At 37.4% G+C, this 20,222-nt stretch overlaps 1 protein-coding gene across 35 annotated transcripts in view; it reads left to right on the top strand.

Annotated features, from left to right (window-relative positions):
• The window catches only part of RBFOX1 (RNA binding fox-1 homolog 1), a 1,171,935-nt gene that overhangs the window by 1,147,142 nt on the left and 4,571 nt on the right, over nucleotides 1-20,222 (top strand). For 9 of the 35 annotated variants that reach the window (XM_058035432.1, XM_058035424.1, XM_058035408.1 and 6 more), the window contains one exon: nucleotides 9,134-9,186. The exons of the other annotated variants lie outside the window; for them this stretch is intronic. In XM_058035432.1, coding sequence (XP_057891415.1) covers nucleotides 9,134-9,186 — 53 coding nt within the window. The remainder of the gene's footprint in view (nucleotides 1-9,133; nucleotides 9,187-20,222) is intronic. 35 annotated transcript variants of the gene reach the window in all.

The following is a 20,222-nucleotide window of genomic DNA, read 5'->3' as shown; positions in this document are numbered from 1 at the left end:
GTCATATCCAGGAAACTGCTAAAACTCCTCACCCAGTTCAAAACTGAGGGGATACAGTAGTGAAAAAGCTTAGTTCTACTGCCCAGAATTATGGCAAACACCAATTATTAAACTTTTGTCATGTCAGAGCTGGCTTCATTCATACTCTGCTTCTACTTCTCTTTTAATCTCCATTCTCACTCACTGCAGTATCAAGGGATATTTTAGGAATCCCAATGGGCAGGGAAAGACTTGCCTTTTTCTGTGACATCCATGCTAGAAATCATGAAGAAAAAGCTGGGATAGAAGGTAGAGGTAGACTAAAGCCCAGATTTCCATACCTGTCTTCCTGCTGTGCTCAAAGCTTAAGGTGCTCAGTACTTTTGCTGCCAGGTTCTTCTTGAACATAGGGAGAACTGTTAAATGCGCACCAAGTTCCAAAAGAAATAAAATAGAATCAGTGCACCTATTCTGAATTTACATCTTTAGTTTCAGTATTTTCTCTTGGTTTATCTCTCCAGCCTATGTCTGGTTATGTAGCCTGACTTGTAACTTGGGAGTTCCTTATCTAATGTAGAAGCTCATAGTAAATACTGTTGTTATGGATATATTAATTAGATGGATTTTCATACCTTTTTGTCTAAAAGGAGGGAGGGGAAAAGACTGGTCAACATTTTTAAAGTAGGAATTATCTCATTACTAGCTCCTAAAAACTTCTTTGCTTTTAGAGGGTATTGGAAGAAAGTGTGACTTTAAAATTTCGTAGTGTTGTACCCAGCAGAGTGGATAAATACGGAGTTGGGGAGTTAGTAAAACATTGATTCCTGCTCCAGCAGACCAAAACTGTTACAGGCCATTGGGTCACTGCCTGTGACAGGATAGACCATAACAGCTCCTTTGGACATGTCAGTGGCTAATTACACACTGCTCAGCTCTCAGATCATTGCCTTGATAGACCGCAAAGAGGCAGATTAGAACGTGCTCCAAGCGGTGTCAACCTGAGTGCTTTAAAACCACGGAGGAATTAAGAGCACTGTGCAAGAGGAAGAGAGAAGATAAAGGAATAAAATGTTATTGATAAAACTGGGATGCCATGGATAGAGTCTGTATGGGTTAGTGTCATTTACAGTGTGCTCTGGCAAGGTGATGAGGTATTAGAAGAACAAACTTGAACAATGGTGATGAAATTAATCAAGAGAGAAGCAATTTACACTCTTGCATGTTTTCACTGTAGCATTTCACAACTCTGAGGAGCCTAAAACATTTTATTAGGTATTTAAATAGATTTTTTTTTTATATTCTTTTGGGCTTGTTGAGCTGCTGATGCTTTAGGAACCCACCTGAGGCAAACATCAGATTGTAAGAATACTGCAGGAGTAGGAATAGAATGTTTATCCAGGTGTCCTAAAGAAATTTTTTAGTGGAAATTGCTGTAGGGTGTTTAATAAAGATGCATTAAAAGGAAAAAAAAAAAAGTAAAGAACTTTGTGTAAACCAAACAATTACCAGCTTCTAAAGTTCATTTTGTTGTTCTTGAATAAATTCCTAAAGAATCCTGGCAAGGTTTTTATGTATATGGTATTTTAGTTAAAATAGGAGAAAAAAAATTATTCTGTCAATTAATTTGTAAAGTCATTCCAAACTTTATATAATGGAAAGAGAAAGAATTTTTATTCATAATTGCTGAAGTTTATAATTATACCTCTATATATTAGGAAAGTTATAGTTGATAAAATGGTGACTACTAGGAAACTGTAAGATTTGCTATGAAATCAGAAATAAATATAAAGTATGTTTTTGAGGCATTATGTTAAAAATGCCATGATATGCAAAAAGAACAAATCCCCCAATTAAATAAATTTATATTTTTCATGTATTTTAGTTAATAAAATACTAATTATTTATGCAAGGCTGACTTAAAAATCCTCTTTGCCCTAAAGAGAATAAACAATATGTCCAAAATACAGTAATAAACAAATTTTTCAAATGTAAATATTAAGACTTCAATATAGCCCTGATTTAGCAGTCCTGGATCATAATGACATCGATTTATGTTGCTGACATGGAGCACTTCTGAAATAGAATTACTGCACTACTTCCTCAAGTATTTAATTTAAGTGCCTAGACTATGTTAATCACACTAAAAGGCCAATAATTTTAGAGCAGTTCTGCCACTGAGATTGTTATGAATTCTGGTACAGAATGCTGTGTGGTATTCAGAATTTCACCTCTTAGGTTTAGGTTTTACTTTAAAATGTCCAGATTTGCTTAAAAATAATATGTTCCTTTAGCAGAATAATATTAATTTTTGGACTCTGTGTCTTGTATCATTAATAACAAATTATTTCATACTAGGTATAATATATTGAATGATCATACATCAGAAAATTCCACTGATGCAGCAGGTGATACGAGTTAGACCCAAATCTATTAGTATAGCGCTGATTAAAAAAAAAAAAAAAAATTAAAAAAAATCAGGAAATAAAATTTGTAGATCTAAAATATGAAAGTTGAGAGACCTACAGATTTTCCCACTGGTTTTGATGCAAGAAGTTGTCCACATTGTGGCAATATATTAAAAATAAGGGTTGCTTTTTTTTACAACAGTACTAAGTTGGAAGGTTGCATGTGTTTGGTAGAAATTTTCTTTATCCTGAGGGCTGATGGAAGGACAGAAAGGGGGTGTTTGTGTCCAAGTCACTGCCAGGGCAGAATTATTGTATCCACCCTGAGTGCAGGGTGGACATTCCTCCAATCTGCTGTGCAGCACTGTTGGACTGTGCTAAAAGGAATCTCTGTTCCAGAATTTGAGTGGACTGTTTAGCTAGTTCTACACCAGGGCTAAAATAAAAATGCCTGCCCATCTGCTGGGGAAAGCCTAAGATAAGAATACAAGTTATGAGAAAGCACCTTCTGTTGACCATTTTTCCCCTTAGGTATTTTTAATCCCTTTGGATTTTTGGGTTGGTTGTTTGTTTTTTTTTTTAGTTTCTGAGTAAATGAAATAATTCAGGCATATCACTGGGCTTGGGGATGCACATTTCCATTGGTTTCTAGATGAGCTGGGGGTTTATTTTTTTATTTTCATATTTTTTTGCAATTGCAAAAGTACTTTTTGGTATCAAAAGAAATTATTTCTTGTCAAGAAGTTGTGTGATTGGTAGCAGGACAAAACTTAATGAGAGATTTTGTTTCTTTTCTCTCTCCTGCTGCCTTTGGCACTGAATTTTGGTAGAGACATCCTGTCATTGGCTACAGCACACAGAAATGTCCTGTACTGAGCACAAAGAGGACGTAGCTGGGAGCAATGCAGAGTGATGGATGTGGCAGGGCAGTGAAAGCCTGGGCTGAGCTGCCTGCATCAGGGCTGTGGGGCCATTTCAGACACCCTGGGATGCCTGGGGAGGTGAGGGGGACACAGCACCTCCTGCAGTGGCAGCTGAGCCCAGGCAGATGGAAGAGCTCATGAGCTGTAGTGTTTGCTATGCAGCAGTAGTTATAGAAATAGCCGCACTTGTTTCTTTTGAGTCAGGGTTTTCTTTTATCTGCTTCCTAGGCCTGCCTTAAAATTTCAGGAAAGAAATGGTCAGGAATGATGGATGTAGGGGAGCATTGTCTTGTGATGGGGAAAGCATCACTCAAGGAAAAAGCAGAGGACCTCAGTGAAAGCCAAATGTCCACGCCTTTCTCTCTGTCTTGGCATCATCATTGGTTAGGTTGAACAAGAAATTCTGCAGAGAACAAGAACCTGACATTGAAGGAATTAGTCTAATAACCTTCCTAATGCACATCAGGTCAAACAAGTTACTCTTAGTGTTGTTGAAGCTTGATACCACATGAATTATTAGTAGTTCTATTCTTATTTTATTCCATATATCTTATAGGTATGGCTGTGAAGTTGTTTAGTTGTCTTTGTGTTGATTCAAATGCTATGGGTGCAGTAATTTACTTTGATCTTACAGTAATGGGAATATAAAGCATGATAATAGCAAAATCAACCTTCTAATTATAGTTATTATGCTAATATTAAAAACTTTAAATTCTTTGATTGCCTTGATATTTAAATTTAGGACATCAGCAGAAAGAGTTGGGAAGGACTTCATAAAATTATTATAAAGGGGAACTTTGTCCATCCTTGAATATTGCAGAAATCATTCAAGGAGCCAGCAGTCAGCTATATTGAAATTCATAGTGAAAAAGCCCTCAACATCAGAGTCCTCACAAAAGCAGCAAAGTCTTAACATTTAGAGCACGAAGGAAATCTACAATAGCTTTAATAATATAATGGAGAAATATACAGATGTACCACATATAACTGCTGGGAAAAACCCTTGCTGCATGGGATCCTTGGGGAATATGGTGTGGAGCAGCTCCAGAAAGGGAAGTCAGTGCTTTTGGTTAAGCTGCAGCAATTTTACCAGCTGAGATTCTGACCCCTGAGTTCTAAATACTGGCTTTGTTTGTCAATCCCATGGTGGTCCTACCAGGAGAAGTCAACTGATTAAACATAGTTTAAACCTTCCCACTGTAACTTCTGCTCAATGTTGTGTTTGCCTTCATCCTAAATTCTGATGTTCTGGGCTCTGCACTATTTTCAGCAGTTGCTGTATTTTTGGGTGGGGGTCTGAACTTCTGTGTTAGGCAAAATTATTTCTAGTTTTCTTAAGTTTGTCAGCAAAGCCCAGGAATTCAGGTCTATGAAGAATAATCACTGTATGTTAGTGGATTATAATTTCTTTTACAATTCAGATTTCCTAGAGCCAGTGTGATTAATCTCTTAAAATCCCCTTTGACCTCTAGTATTCCATTTTAAGGAAGCTCTGTGTGCTGAGGAGGAGGGATTGGAAACTTCTGGGAGTCACGGGTGAAATTTGGTGTGTGCCAAATTGTTGTTCTCAATCATTTGCTGTGTGAAACACTGGTGAGAAGTCCTAGTGCTGTACAGCATTTTAGGGAGATGAGAGCCCCGTGTGTCCTGCACAGGTTTTTGACCACTAATGACCTAACTTTATAAATTCCCAGACACCTGGAGGCTCTGAACACCTGGGCGCAGCAGGGCCAGTGACTGCAGGAGAGAAAGGGGGTGGGAAGCTGGTGCTTTTCAAAGAGTGGGGACTGGTGCAGACACAGAGTAGCTCCTCCTTCCCCAGGGTGGGATGACTCCATGGAAACTTTTAGAGGAAGCACTCAGGGTAGCAGTTTGTTATGAAATTAGGTTGGAATCGTGTTTCGTGATAGTTACACCCCCCAAGTCATAAAAACAAGTGTCTGAGACCCATTCTCTGAATCTCTTCTTATCTTCCATTTCCAGGTTCTGAATTTTCCATTAGTAAAGTGGGCAGATCACTTATGGGTCAAGTGTTTCTTCACAGAAGTGCTTGTGTATATTAGACAGCCATAGAAAGGACAAGGCTTAGGCTCCAGTGATTAAAGAATTTAAACCCCTCAATATATATAAAATCTTTATTCTATAGTATGGCATGTTTTCACCAAACACTTTCAAGAAGAGAGAAAGCAAGCATGTAATGTATTGGAAATGGAAAAGGTCTGCTGGATAGAAAGAGCAGGTGCCAAAAGAGAGAGGATTCTGTCAGATGTGGGGCCCTGGAGGCACACATTTGTTACTGCCAAAGGGACTACAGGGAATGGAGCAGAGGAAATTACAACATATTCAAACCTTTGAAGATGGTGTGATGCAGGTTCAATAACTACCCCAAAGGAAGAAAGCACATCTAAATCACTTAATAGTACTTCTGTTGTCTTTCCCTTCTGTTCTTGTTTGAATTCAGGATATATATCAAATGTTTAAACATTTTTTTTTTTCAAAATTTAAAACCATCTTTATTACCATGCTGGTAAAAAATGAGTTAGTTTTCAATTTGCTAGAAGAGATAAAAATTGATCTATGGGCTTGAGAGAAGCAGCAGTAGGCAGAGTTTGCCCTTGGGAAGGAGCTGCTGGGATGGAACCCAGCCATTTGGAGTCCCAGCAGCACAGATTCCTGCCCCACACTGTCTGGGAGACATCAGAGAGCTCAGACTGCCAAAAGGTGCCACTCCTGCACTTAAAAGCATTGCACTGAGCCCAGGGTGTGAGTATTTGGAAGGCTGGATATATCCAACATTCAGGTCAATGTATTTATCATGTTATCTTTTCATGTTTGTTTCGTTTTTTGGTTTGTTTTTTTTTTTTTTTTTTTTTTTTTTTGATCTCACAGCCAGTAAAAACTTTTAAAATTTTATTTTAAAAAAAGTTTTCTTTTATCTAAATCTATGTTCTTTTACATCTGAAGTATTAACCAGTGAACAGTAAAAATTTGGTCCTATACTTTCACTGTTAATACACAAATTAAATTATGGAAGTGATTCTCTATCTTAATTGAGCAGGGCTTATTGTATAATAAAGTTGGGTCCGCTTACAATTCCTGCACCTTTTTGTATCATTTAAAGTGCAGCAGCGATGAGGAACACTAAACCAGCCTAAAATGCACCATGAATTTTCATCATATCTTCCTTGTGAGATTTTCAAGCCTTATATGCTCGACAGAGCTGGTGCAGAGAATTGCCCTTTAAAGGGAACACTCCACCTTTGCAGGGGACTGGGCAGGGTGAGCTGTCCCTTGGCATCTCTGCTCCCCTCCTGCTTTAGGACAGGAGGGATTGGTGCCCCACGGAGCCAGCTTCACTGCTAAGGGCTCCTTCTGCAGCCTCTGGGGCTGCCCACACAGAGGGTTAACCCTTGCTGTAGGCATCAGCTACACAGAGAGGATTAACCCTTGCTGTAGCCATCAGCTGGGACATCTGGGATGCCTCTGATGAGCAATTTCCCCTCTGAGTCTATGTAAACAACATTATGGAATTCAGCTAAATAAATCCTGCCACTGTAAGAGCATTAAAGCCATCAAAGTGCTTAAGAATTTCCAGGAATTGCTGCAAATAACACCTAATTAGTTATAAAATATTGAACTGGTTTATGGGACTCCAGCCTCAAGGATTTTCATTCTCACAGTTGCTATGCTGACCAATATGTAACTTCATTCTTTTAAAAGTTATGTGTGGAGTTGTGAAATTCATTTTATAGAAGCAAAACATTTCCTTCCTATGAAGCAGTATAACAAGAGATGTTTATAGTAGTTGTTATTTTAAAGAGGTATTACTTTGGGTTTATTTAATTTTTTTAATTAGTTTTGTTCCCAGCAATTAGCAAAGACTTGGTTAAAAAAAGAGTAAGATGGCAGAACCGTTTAAATAATATTTTTCATTCTGAAGGACAAATTGCATTAGTGTTCTGGGGTCTTACTGGAGGTACTAGCATATTACTCTTGCAGATAATTCTGTATTTTAGCATCTGAAAATAGAGACTCTGTGGCTAAATATTCCAGTGTTCTGAACTGAGAGGAACAAAAGGAACTTCACAGTAACCACTTTAGAGGCAGTATTTAAGGAAAAATGATATTTTAATTTAGATGAGAGGGCAGTTTAACAATTTCACAGAAATGAATCAGAAGAATTTTTTGTGAAACAGTAGCAGGTAATACTGGCTCTTTTAGGCAAGCATCTAACTTTTTTCTGTTTATCACAGAGGTGGTAGCAGTAAATACAGTGAAAAATTATGCTACCTATAAAATACAGAGTAGCTCTGTATTTATAATGTAGAATTTATCCCCCTTTGTTCTTTGGTTTGTTTTTGTTTTTGTTTTTGTTTTTTTTTAATTCATGTATTTAGCATTACTTGTTAGGTAAATCTCATTAGCTCCTGAAACTGTTGCAGATGACAAAATAAAGAGCAGAGCTGTTAATTGAACTTAATGAACAGATGAAAATGCTAGAATGTGCAATTTGATCACTAAGCTCACCAGTGTCAGTATTTCTGCTAGGGCAGAGGCAATGATCTACTTTTGGAACTATGCAACCCTGTCCCTGCAGTACAGATTGCAGATCCCTTGTTTTGGTTTGGATTTATTTTTTTTTTTCCCCCCTTTGGAATGTGAACCTCTAAGTAACAAGGTTCACAGATTTCTAAAGGAGAATTTCAAATCTCTTGATACACTGGAGGTGAAGTAATAGAAATAGATTTTGCTGCCTTAGGGCTGCACTCGTGCAGGTTTTGCTGCCCCTGAGGCCGTTTGCTGCTGCATGGTGTTTCCAGCAGGATGCTCAGCACCCAGAGCTTGCAGAGCTGTTTGCCCAGGCACTCCTTAGCCTGCATCCTTTGGCTCCTGGCTGCTAGGCTGGCATTAAGGCTGCGCAAAGCTCAGGGTCAGGTTTTGGCTGTGCCTGGCACTGCAGGGGCTGGGAGGAAACCACAGCCGAGTGTTAACTCTGCATTGGGGTTCATTAACCCTGCCCAGCACACAAACACCCCGAGGCAGCTGTGTGTGTGCAAGAAAGGAATCATTGGATGTTAATCCTTCAACGTGGTTTCCACCAACACAAATCCTGGTTGCCTAGTTTTCAGAAAGGACAAACAGGATTTGTGCCATAATGAAGTTTTCTGCATTTTGAAGTACTAGTGCATTTAGTGTTTCTCTTTTTATGTTACCTGGCTTAAAAAAGAATTTTGCAAGAGAAGGTTTATATTAAATTACTTATATCTCTAGCTTATTCTCCTAAGATTCTGCAAAAGACTTTTCTATGTATTTGGATGACAGTATATGAGAATATACTATGTCATTTTTTTTAATAAATAGCAGAAAAATTAATTTTCTGATTGCAGTCATATTAGACATAGAAAAAGCAAAATATTTTAATTTCAATATCCTCCTTTCAGAAGCACAAAGTAAATTGCAATTTAATTTTTTTTTCAAAAGCGCTTTTTACATATTTTGCAGTAGTGCCCTTTAATATCAATATATTGTTTTATTTTTATTAGACTTCATAAATATATTGACATATCTGTAACACTAAACATGAAGCTTCCAATGCAAGAGTTTGTACATAGTCCATATCCAAATGTCACCATTATTTCATTTAAAAGATCCCAGCATGTCTACCTCATGATCCTTATAAACTCTATAGTACTCAACACTTTTTCTTGCTACATTCATTAAAGTTAAGCACCCTTCCCCTACCCCATCTGTAAACATCAAGTCAATTGGCAGCTAGCACATTTCCCAGTCAGCAAGCAGTATTGTGAATTTTATCTTCTCTTGCAGAAATCAATTCGTCTTCGTTGCAGCAGATGAAATTTCTTGTAACACCTCTGCAGGTAACAATCATTGATACTTCTTGATGCATCCATCCAGGTCTCAATATCCTTTTTCACATGCTGCATTTAATCGTAAGACAAAGCCTAGGAAAGTCCGTAGTGTATAAATCTTGGGGATAGTTTAATGAATTTATAGCTTCAGCCTATAGGTTCTGCCTTATAAAAGCCATTAGGTTATTTTGCTGACTTTGGTGTTTTGTTTCCAGTTTATGGCATGGCCTAGTGTGTAAGGATGTGTTAAACCTTCTGATAAAAGCTTCAGGAGTGTGACTTTCAGAAGTCAAACCAAAGAGAAGTGGTGAGCAGAGCCAAGGCTTAGTGATGTGCAGGACATTGTAAGTGCTATAGATGTAACAATTTTCTTTGCAACTCGTTGGGGGCAAAATGATGCCCACGAGGGTATTGCAGACCCTAAAGCACTCACAAAGTCTATCCTATGGATGAGATAGTGGGAGAGAGGGTCTGTGCCCTCAGAGGATCGCTCTCTAGTAAGTAAAAAGTCTCATATGCTATCATGTTGTAAGCCATGGGTACAGAAGAATGAACAATGTTTTTAAAAGGTTTATTTATATTTTATAAATATATTCAATAATGTCAAGAGGTTTTCTCTCTTTTAAGCAATAGAGTTTGAACAAGCTTAGTCTTATTTCAGGTAAGGATGGTGTTATGTTGCTACATAAGAAATCAAAAGGCTAAAATAAATAGTAATGGTGCTGGGACTTGTTCTGCAAATACTGTTGTGCCAAAAATCAAGTGCATAGAACTTCTCATATTGAAGGATGAAAGGGTATATAGTGTGAAATCAAATGTTGGTATTAAGAGGTGTTTGCTGATAGAGTTTTATATTAGCTGAAATAAATGAAAGGTGATGAGATTTCTGTTTATGATTATCTACATAGAAACAAATAGAGAACATTTATTTATAGAAAAGATGATAATAGATAAACCCAAATATGCTAAAATTGTCCTAATCTCTATGTAGCACTTTTGGTGGTAATCTGAAAAGTTCTTCTGTAGTAAAACCTGATTTAAGATAGATTTTTCTAAGCCCTATAAATTATGAAGTAAATACATTTTGAGAAGCCAACATTTGTCACATTCTTCATATCACTCAACCTGGATTTTGGCTTTGGTTATTTCACTTGAGCTTCCTGCTCAGCTCTTCATTGAAGTGAGCTGTGGTAGGGAGGCTGCTGATTTGTAAATCTAATCTTTGCTAAGTAAGAATAAAATATTTATTTTAGCAATTTTTAAACATGGAATTTTTGAGATAGATGTGGGGTCTGTGGGTCCAGTTTTGCAAAGTTAACCCTTCTAAGCAATAATTCTTGTTCTAGTAAAGAAATTTTTCTCTCTCAATTCAGGCACAGTTTAAGTTCCCAAGACTATTTCAGATATTCCATATATTACTTTTTTAGAATTCCAATTAAAAATATATTATTTATATAAAATATAAAATTAATTTATAAGTGCCTTCAGTGAACTTTACATAAAAGGAAATGGATCTATATGTGTACTTATTGAAACTTTTCAGTTTACCAGTTGATCACCTATGTTGAATTGATTCAACAATAAGGTATTTTTGCTAGGCATGGTTTTGAGCATTTGATAAAGACATCCATCACAGGTGAATATAGGTGACTTTTTTTGCACTAAGTATGAAGGAGAAAGGTGATGAAAAACCTGTACCTGCTGTTTCTTATATACCTAAGTTTCAGTAATAGAATTTAAATGACTTTTGGCTTCATAAAAAAGTAATTCTCTAGCCCGTATTCCTGTGATTCAAATTGCTAAAGTTGAATTTGGTCTTTTGGATTTGTAAGTTGACTTTCAACTATTTTGATTATCTGATGTTTTATGCTTTAATACATGGAGTAAACATAGAGATACTTTGAGAACCAAAACTAACCTTCCTGTGGTTTTTCAGATGCATGCAAAACACCTACAGTATGATTTTATAGTGCTTTTTTAGTGCTCCTAAGCTCAATGACAGTAATTCTACTGTGTTTATAAAGTTTATATCAAGTGAAGATACTTATAAACATGCTCAATGTTTGAAATGTGAGTATTTGTACATTTGTATTGCCTCCCTGTAAAGGATGGGTATGTTTGTGGATTTCAAGTAGTAATATATAACAAGCAAAGCTTTGGTTGGAACTTGATCATCAATTGGAAATGGGAGGTCTTGGGTGGTTCTGCTGGTAATATTCACTCTTTTCTTCTCAATCCTTCATCATTCCTGCCAGAGGATACTTAGCCCTCAGCCACATGGTATCTGTTTTTATTTGGGCATAAAGTAATCTTGAGTAGATAAATGTGTTAATGAGCAATTTGTTTCCATAAACACATTTCTATTTGTGCATCTCTGTCTGTTCCTGAATGCACATTACAGAGGGAAACCTCCTCAGCTGTCTGACAGAGGGATCCTTCCATGGGAAATTTAAAAGCATTTCACTCTTCATTGCATCCAGTGCATTCTGAGGCTAAAAATAATTACTGTTCAGAGGAGAAGTTCTGCACTTCTGGGATAGATCTTCTCTGGCAGACATGATTAAAGGGTTTGCAAGCAGATCTGAACTAGAACAGAGACAGGGAAACTATGAGAAACTCCTCTTGGTTTGATGATGGAATTTTGACAAGGATCTCTGAGGACCTTCCTTTAGCAAATTCCTGACTATAGCTGCATAGGGGAGAATTAATCCTGGGGTTCTTGTCTGATGGGGGCAATGGGCAGCTGCCCTGTCAGTCTCTGGATAGATCAGAATGAGACCCAGAATAAACCTGTGGCTTATTTACTTGTTGGTTACAGAACATTGTTAATTTTGCAGCTTTAGCATTCTTAGTGAATTTTTCAAATCGGTGCTCAATCTATTTTTCTTTTTCCTCTTTTAGATTTGGTAGCATCAAAATTCATAGTTTGGAAAGAAAAAGCGTTTTTAGTGTCTTTTGCATTCTCAGATGTACCTGCAAATGACATTTTATGTTTTTTTGTGTAAAAACGGGACAGGGTTATTATTTTATATTTATATTATCTCTCTCTCTCTCTTCTTCCAGTTTTTAACTATTATCCAGCCTTTATGTAGAAGCAAAAAAAAATCCAGTGCTGATGCATGCTTGGTATTATTTTTCTCCCAAGTGTATTTGCAGTTTATGATTTTGAAATAACAGAGAGAAAGGCAAGGGTTTTTATAAAGCTGAATTTGGAATGAAGTATGGTGGAAGTGGATATAACACCTGTCCAATTGTGACTGTATTTATTTACATTTTTGAGCAGAATCAGTCCCAGGAGGAAGGATTCTCTGTGTGTGTGTCTGCATGCAAGCAAAAGAAATGCTTTATAAAGCTTTAGAAGTTGACAGTCATAAATTAAGTTATTGACCTCCATTTGGAGAAAGATACAGTCTCCAAAATAGATTAAACATTTTGAAAGGTTTAACTTCATAACTGCAGGAAAGATGTTGAATAAAAGCAAGCAGCTTCAATAAGCAAACCGTGGGGTTTGTGCTATTGAAATATTTGAAGAGAATATTGGCCATTTTTAACAAATGCAATTGCTCCAGTCATTGCAATTTCCCTGTATACTATCATTAACCTGTCAGCACTAACACTGCCACAAATTGAATTCATTGAACAATAGCAAATATGGAGATACTGATTTAAAACAAATTAATGTTTGGTGAAGGGCTTAGAATAGCTGCAGTGCCTGTTGTGGCAATCCTACCTCTGCCAGGGTGGGTACATAAATAATTGTAGCTGGTCAAAATTTTGCCAGACAAATTTGCATGCATCTCATTGACCTGTTCGTGTGTCTGGAAGGAGACAGTGATTAGATCATCCTCTTAGAATGGAATTTGAAAGAATTCAATCCAAACTCTTTGGAAGAATGCAGCTTGAGAGGTGTTTCTTCAGCCTGTTAGAATTACTGTGTGAAGACATATGCTCAGTTGAGAGAGGTTCTTCCCTTTTACTATTGCTGCCAATGGATTTGACTTCATTTCATGAAGCAGTCTGGAAAAATAACCATTTTCTGTGAGAGGCTTTTATTATTATGCTATGCTCTTCTGCTAATCAAATAAAAAATGAAGATGAAGGAGCATCTGTATGGTTTCTGTTCTAGTATTTATTTAAGGCTGTACTGCTGTTGCCTGTGAAAAATGGCAGATAGTGAAGTTTTTGCTCTGGAAAGACTAGGAAATGTTGCACTAATGCACAAAATTAAACTTCTTCTATAAATTTAAGTGTCCTTTATGTTGGCAGTTTAAACTTGCATTTACTGCTGCTATAAATAGTTCCTTATACGGAATTCCATTTGTCACAGCTTTTACTGCTCTGGGTAGTTGCGTGCTGAAGATGTTCAGCCATTGGGCCAGTTGATAAAAATCAGTAAACACTCTGATTATGCTCTGTTGTCCTTTGATGAGGCCTGATGAATCCCTTTTTGTCAGCCCTGGCTGTCAGTGTCTGTGTGCCAGCTTGCCTGGCCGGTGCTCGCGGTTCTGGGTCAGTTCGCATGGCTGCTCAAACGTGACAGCACCACCAGATTAAGGAAAGCTGAGGTCCTGTCATTTGTAAATGGAGGATTTGCAATGTGAAGCTCCTTTGATAACAGAAATAGTGAATAATCTGTGTTTCTCCTCAACAAGTGCCTGTAGGCACGTGTGCATCTCCTGGGCTGGTTTTTAATGAAGCAATTAGATTGGTTTTTCTCTGGTAGGCTAAAAATAGAGCACATGAAAGATGATTTGTGTGTGTGCATGTATGGATGCCTGTATACAAGTCCATTAAATGAGCAAAGATTCAGTTTTAATATCTTGAGATTATCATATTGCAAATAAATAAAACAATGCTATAAATAACGCATAAAACAACGCTATGGTTGCAGAACTTTATACCTGATCACAAAAGACTGCTTTAAAATTTTATAAATAATGTACCCAGTATATTTATTATTGCACTGGTAAGAATGTCTTCAAGCTTTATTGCCCTAAATATAACAGCAATAGTAATAAGAAAGTGTTTTACAGACCTAAGAAATGCTTTCTTTTCATTGGAATAGAGTTGGGTTTAGGTGTCACCTGATGGCAAGCCTAAGATTTCCCAGTGGCTTTTTTTAAATCAAGTTTACAAAAAAATCTAAGTTTCTTGGCTAGAAGCTACACAGAAAGTGCATAGAATTCTGTTTGACTTTTGACTAGGCATCAGCTTCAATTCCCACCCTGGTGTGAATCCACACAGCAAGACTGAAACTAAATGAGAGCTCTTAAGAGAGATTTGTGCTTAGGATTGCTCCAGTTTGCAGTTATCCAGCATCAGCTTAGGAGAAAGTCACCCGCTCTGGTGATTGTTACCCTTCTATGTTTCTGAAAATTAACCAGTATCAGTCATGTTCATTGAAATGTTTTAGAAGATGGCAGCTCAGCTTTGGCTGGCTGCAAACATCTCACAAATTTTAAAAGAAGATACAGGCTAGCAAACAGAAGCAAAATTAAAACCACATCTGAGCATCAGTGGAACTTCTGCAAAACATGCCTGTCAATTAGCAAGGAAATTAACTGGCCAAACTGAGATGTGACATACATAAGTAAACAGCCAAGGATTGGAAATTTATCTCTACAGAAAAGTCTGCATAGGCTTCTCTACTTTCTCTTTTCCCCAACTTGCAGGAAAAAGTAAACAATGCTTTTAATATTTCATCAATGACATATTTATGAACATCTTTTCATGGAAACCTTTCATTATTGCCCTGTACCCATGGTAGACCCTGGCCAAGTTTCTTATCTCTGAGAAAACCTAGGAATGTGTTAGTATTGTAGTGATAAAAATCCCTTATGGCTCTGCAGGCACCCAGGAGTTCAGCCGTGCAGTACACCTTGAAGTTTCACTCTTTATTGTGCTGCCTGTCACTTCCCAATTCTTTCTCTGCTCCACATCACAAATCTGTAGCACATTATAGGTCATGGAAGAGGAGGATGCTATGAATAAAGTATGTGATGGACCTGCCTTGTACAGTGACCTCAGCGTTTGATAGCGTGCATCCGACACTTGGCAAGGAGAATTTCAGCATTCTTAACCTTTCCAATCAAGGCAAATGCCTGGAAATTGTTTTTATCAGCAGATTTCAGTTTTCTTGATCTTAAGTAAAAACTTCAGAGACATCTTTGTCCATTGCCTTCTGAGGCAGAGAGAGACCTGTTGGTTATCAGGTGCCTGAAATGCCCACAGTCCTTGGTGTTAATATCTAAAATAAAGTTAATTCATTGTTTGCACAATCTTTGAACACCACAAGCAGACACCATCCTACCACAGTGGGATGAATTTTAGGTTAAAGGGCTACCTACCCCTGCTGCACAGGTTTGACCCATTGAGCCCAAAATAATGATCAGCAGTGTGGTGTGTGTCTGGTGTGCACAGGGAGGAGCTGTGCTGCTGGTGTCATCGCTCTTGGGATCATTCTAGTTCTGTGACCAAGAGGAAGAGCACCAAGTTAGTTATTGGAATAATTTCTGGATTTATGTGGGATTAAGGCCAGGTTACCCTTGCATTCCTTGTATTCCTTCCAGAAGGAATTTTATTACTTGATTGTTCAATTGCAATAAAGTGGGTAAAGAGTGGATGGTATTGGGGAAAAGTTAGAAAGATGAGCTTCCCAGTGGCACACAGGATTTGCTTGTAATATGGCTGAGGTCAGAGTTTGATCTGAAGTAGTGAGCAAGTTTTAACTCCTCTCTTTATAGCTCTTAAACAGGTTCATAATTTTCTGTAGTTCCTCCAGCAATATTAGATTTGGAAAAATGGAGGGCAGTTAATAATAAGTAAAATAAGTGTATCAAATTCTTGGATATTCTCCTTCTATACTTCTCAAATCACTTGAGGAAAGTGTGTTAACTTGGTTCATATTTTATGTGGTGAATTTTTCCTTATTAGTTAGTGTGTATGTTATTTAGGAGCTTCTAAATGTCTCCAGTATTGGAGCTCCACTGTCTGTCCCAGATGTGTATGGAAATGCAGCCATACTACTAAAGAATTTAAAATCCTGAAATGGCATTTATGATCAGAGGCACAGAATTTCCCAATTTTTAGAGACTTCAGCAACACCTACTACTGATTATTTAGAAAGATACTCCCTTCCAAGGCCCTGAAAAAATAAATCCTACCATTTCCCTTTATAAATCACTTTTTATAAAAATTTCATCAATGAACAACAAATTGTCCTTTTATGTAGTATTTTAGCATTTTGAAACCCTCTGCTGTAAATGATTGAAGAGATTAAGGCATAGCATAAGTAAAGACCATGCCATCTATTGGTGGATGGCTTATGGCTACATTTATAGAAGTTAGCATGGCTACACTGGGGTTTTTTCTCACTTATTTCCCAGGAAGTTGTTTGTCCAGTTTTTAAGAACCAGTGTCAGTATGTTAGCAAACATATTTTTTCCCATGATGTCCTGAATGCTTGTCCCAGATACAGTGGAAAATAGAGGAGCATACCTTGTTCTAGTTAGTGATGCATCAAAATTGTTCATCAGCTGTGTTCTGAGACAAGAATTTGTGCATATTGCTTTGGATACTTTGTTTTATCATCCTGTAAAATACACACAGAATAGCATTGACTATTAATTTATTCACCACCTCACCATTGGCAGGTCCTAAATTTCAGTAAGTTGTTTACCTAGAATGATAATTTGCAGTGTAAATGATCACAAAGCATTTAAATGCCACTAATTGTAATGAGGAGTAAGCAGGCTGGCATAGCCGTGAGTAAGTGAAGCAGCGTGTGTGGGACTGAAGCAGCTTACTGATTTGCAGTGTGACAATACAGTTTAAATCCTTCTTCCTATTTTCAGCCTGGAAATCAGAATCTATTCTGCTAACCTTCTGAGCTTCTAAATTTGGTGTCATGCAAGGGCGTGTTTAAAAATTAGCATTTAAAAAGAAACCCACTTGCTTTAAGTTTAAGCTGACACTGTTCCTTTCCTCTGTGGAAATGAAATTTATTAATCATAATAAAACCATCATATTCTGAAGGTAGAGGTCACCCTGAGGAGAAAAAAAAAGTCTATTCATCACAGAGGAATTTCAATGCATCTTTTTCCCAGATAATATCTGAGCATGTGTTCTTTCCCCTTTGGAAATATTTTCATCCATGTTTGTGCTTACATATGTCAAGTGTATTCAGGAGTGTGCAGAAATGAAAATCGTGCAGTTAAATTTTATATATTTTCTTTTACAGAAGATTTGGAAGTATTCCTTTTACATTTTATTTTGTTTTTACATTTACATTTTTTAAGTGGAATTTCAATATCCTGTAAAAGAAAAACAAGTGTTTGTTGTTTTAACAAGAATATAAGCATCACTAATTCTGCAATAACATTTCTATGTTAATATTACAGTAAAAGCTTTAGCATTATTATAATATAAATATAAACCATTCTTTTTAAGGAGCAAGGATTAACTTTGGTCACAGTTCTTACATTAGGATTTCTTCACAACTCTTATTTTAAGAAAAGAGACATGGTTTATATACAAGGATGGAAAAAGCAATGTAAAACACTGACAATAAGTCATTGCTGCTTTGGAAAAAGTGTAATAAAAATGCACTCAGAAGTCAATACTGGGTTGAAACAGTCATATTTTCATCCTTTGAAATTGCTTAATGTGCATGTTTATCCATATTTTCCCATCAGTGGTCAAGATTTCTGTTGAATATTGATATAATAATATCATTAGCAACATGATATATTGCATCAATGTTGTAAATTGCCAGTTACTTCAGGAGCTGGCTTAAATGCAGTAATAATTTAATACAGGCTGAGCCCTGGGTGTTCAGGCTTGGTCCTTCCTTACAAGAGGCCCTTGCATTTTGGCTACTTGATGCCATCCTAGGTGGCCTGCTGGATTTTGTTTGAGAGGCAAAGGGACACAGCCCAGGGTCCTGCAGGAATGGGAGGCAGGATGGAGGCAAAATGCAGCCCTACCACTGGACCAAAATTAATTCTATTTTTTACAGATATAGATTGACAGCCCTTGCTCAGAATTGCAGCAATGCCAGATAATCAGGAAAAAAGAAAAACAAAGGAAATATACTAATTCCCATTGACATAAAAGTAATAATCATGTCATTAAAGCATTAAATCCTCTTGCATGTCACTAAGGCCATGAAGGAAGCATGTCTACCTTTAAATTAATTGTTTTCCCTTCCTAGATGCTTTCTTACTGTTAGAATGAAATTTGGCTGGGAAGAATTAAAATCACAATGATATTCAAAATTCTCAGACTTTAAAAATTGACATATAGCAGCAGTGTCTCCTTCTCTTCAGGGCAGATGAAAGAGACACAAGGGATTCTCTTAATGAGTATTTCAAATCCCCAAATTATGTTTGCATCCTTATGTAGAGGGTTCCAAGGCTGAGGGTTATGGAAGTTCCTCCTACCAGAGAGGCTGCAGAGTGTGGGATCAGTGTCAAACCTGCTCAAAGAAGTCTCAAACTGCTTTTCCAGCTCAGAGAGTCACCAAGTCCTTTATCCAGCATAGACTGATGTGAGCTGCTTTCCTTCCCTTCCTTTTCCAGTGGGAATTGGCCATTTCCTTTGTTGGGTAATTTCTAAAGACAGGTGTTCTTAGATACCAAGTATTTAAATAGAATTGATATATAAATTTAATCCCTTACTCATCAATGCTTTGGAAGTAAAAGAGGAACTAATGTATTTTATACAAGCCTTTTACACACATATTCCTGAGTTTTAGACCAGGTCTTGAAGAAAGCAATTGCCTAACACACTGCTACCCCTGGAATTTCATGTATCCCTCTGATTGCAATGAAGACTTTTCTACCCAAGTCTAAAGCAAACACAGCTGTGGGGTGAGATACAGAGCCCACACTCATGAACTTGGGGTGCTTAAATAAATTCATTCATTTTTAATGTATTATCCCTTCATAGGAATTTGGATTTACTAAGCAAACAGGGCAGTACAACTGAAGGCATTCAGCTATGATGGCTGCACTTTGAAGTGAAACATCCAGGCTTTAGAATGCCTTATAAGAACTTAGATACTCTTACACTTGCTGAAAATGCTGTACTCCTGCTGGAAAAAAAAAAAAAAAAGTCTAATTCAAAATGCTGAATATGAGCACCTTTACACTTAGAAGTTTGTTCTTACTGAACTGTTTTCTACTTTTTGGTTTTTTCCATCAAGATGTGTGGTTATGTATTCTTGGAGAAGGAAGGCATTTGATTTCTCTGAGTGTGTGGCCCTATGTTTGTGCGGAGAGTCAGAGACAGGGATGTTCAGGCTGTCTTTTCCATGCTGAGCACTTTAGTAGGCATAGTTGACACAGGAGGTGATTTGTGGATTTCCATATGAAAGGAATGCCTCATAATCTGGGAAATGTTGGCTCAGTGAGATGGAGAATTAAGGATTTATTGTCTACGGTAATTTCTGCTCCCTCCTTGAAGATGGCTCTGGGTAGGTGGGAATGTGTAGTGCAGATAATTTGGTCCTTTTCTCTGCCTCACATCCAGGACCCACAGTAGTGGGTGGTGGAGGATTGCATATGCCATGGAAACATTCCTTTCTCAGCTTTCCCTCAGCTGGTTAGCTCAGAATCCACTAATCAGATTCTGCTTGTGGAGGAGCAAATACATGATGATAAAATAGAACAATTGTCCTCCTTTCAAAAAAAAAGGAAGTTTGTACACGTATCTGAAAAATAAGGTAGTTACAGAGAGTGAGACCAGTCTGTGGTTACTGTTCACATAAGGCTAAAAACCAATTTTTTTTTTTTTTTATTTTAAGAGCTATCAAGGGCATTGTTAAACCTTGTTTGCTGCATTAGCCCTCGTATTCAAGACAGCGCTGTAATTACAAGATTGCTTTTGTTGGTCTATGCGACACCTGAGAGCAAATGAAAATGGTTTGATTATGGGAAATATGTGAGACACTGGCAGTGGAAGCTGTCCCTGGCTGGCAGGTCCATCTCGCTGATGGTGCTCCCTGTGTCCCCCCAGGCTGGGCGGCAGAGCCCTGTGTGCCAAGG

This window comes from Melospiza georgiana, chromosome 16 (assembly GCF_028018845.1).
Source record: "Melospiza georgiana isolate bMelGeo1 chromosome 16, bMelGeo1.pri, whole genome shotgun sequence".
In the NCBI taxonomy this organism is placed as follows: Eukaryota; Metazoa; Chordata; class Aves; order Passeriformes; family Passerellidae; genus Melospiza; species Melospiza georgiana.
The sequence above is the reverse complement of the archived record's forward strand: the minus strand, read 5'-3'. Positions and strand labels throughout refer to the sequence as shown.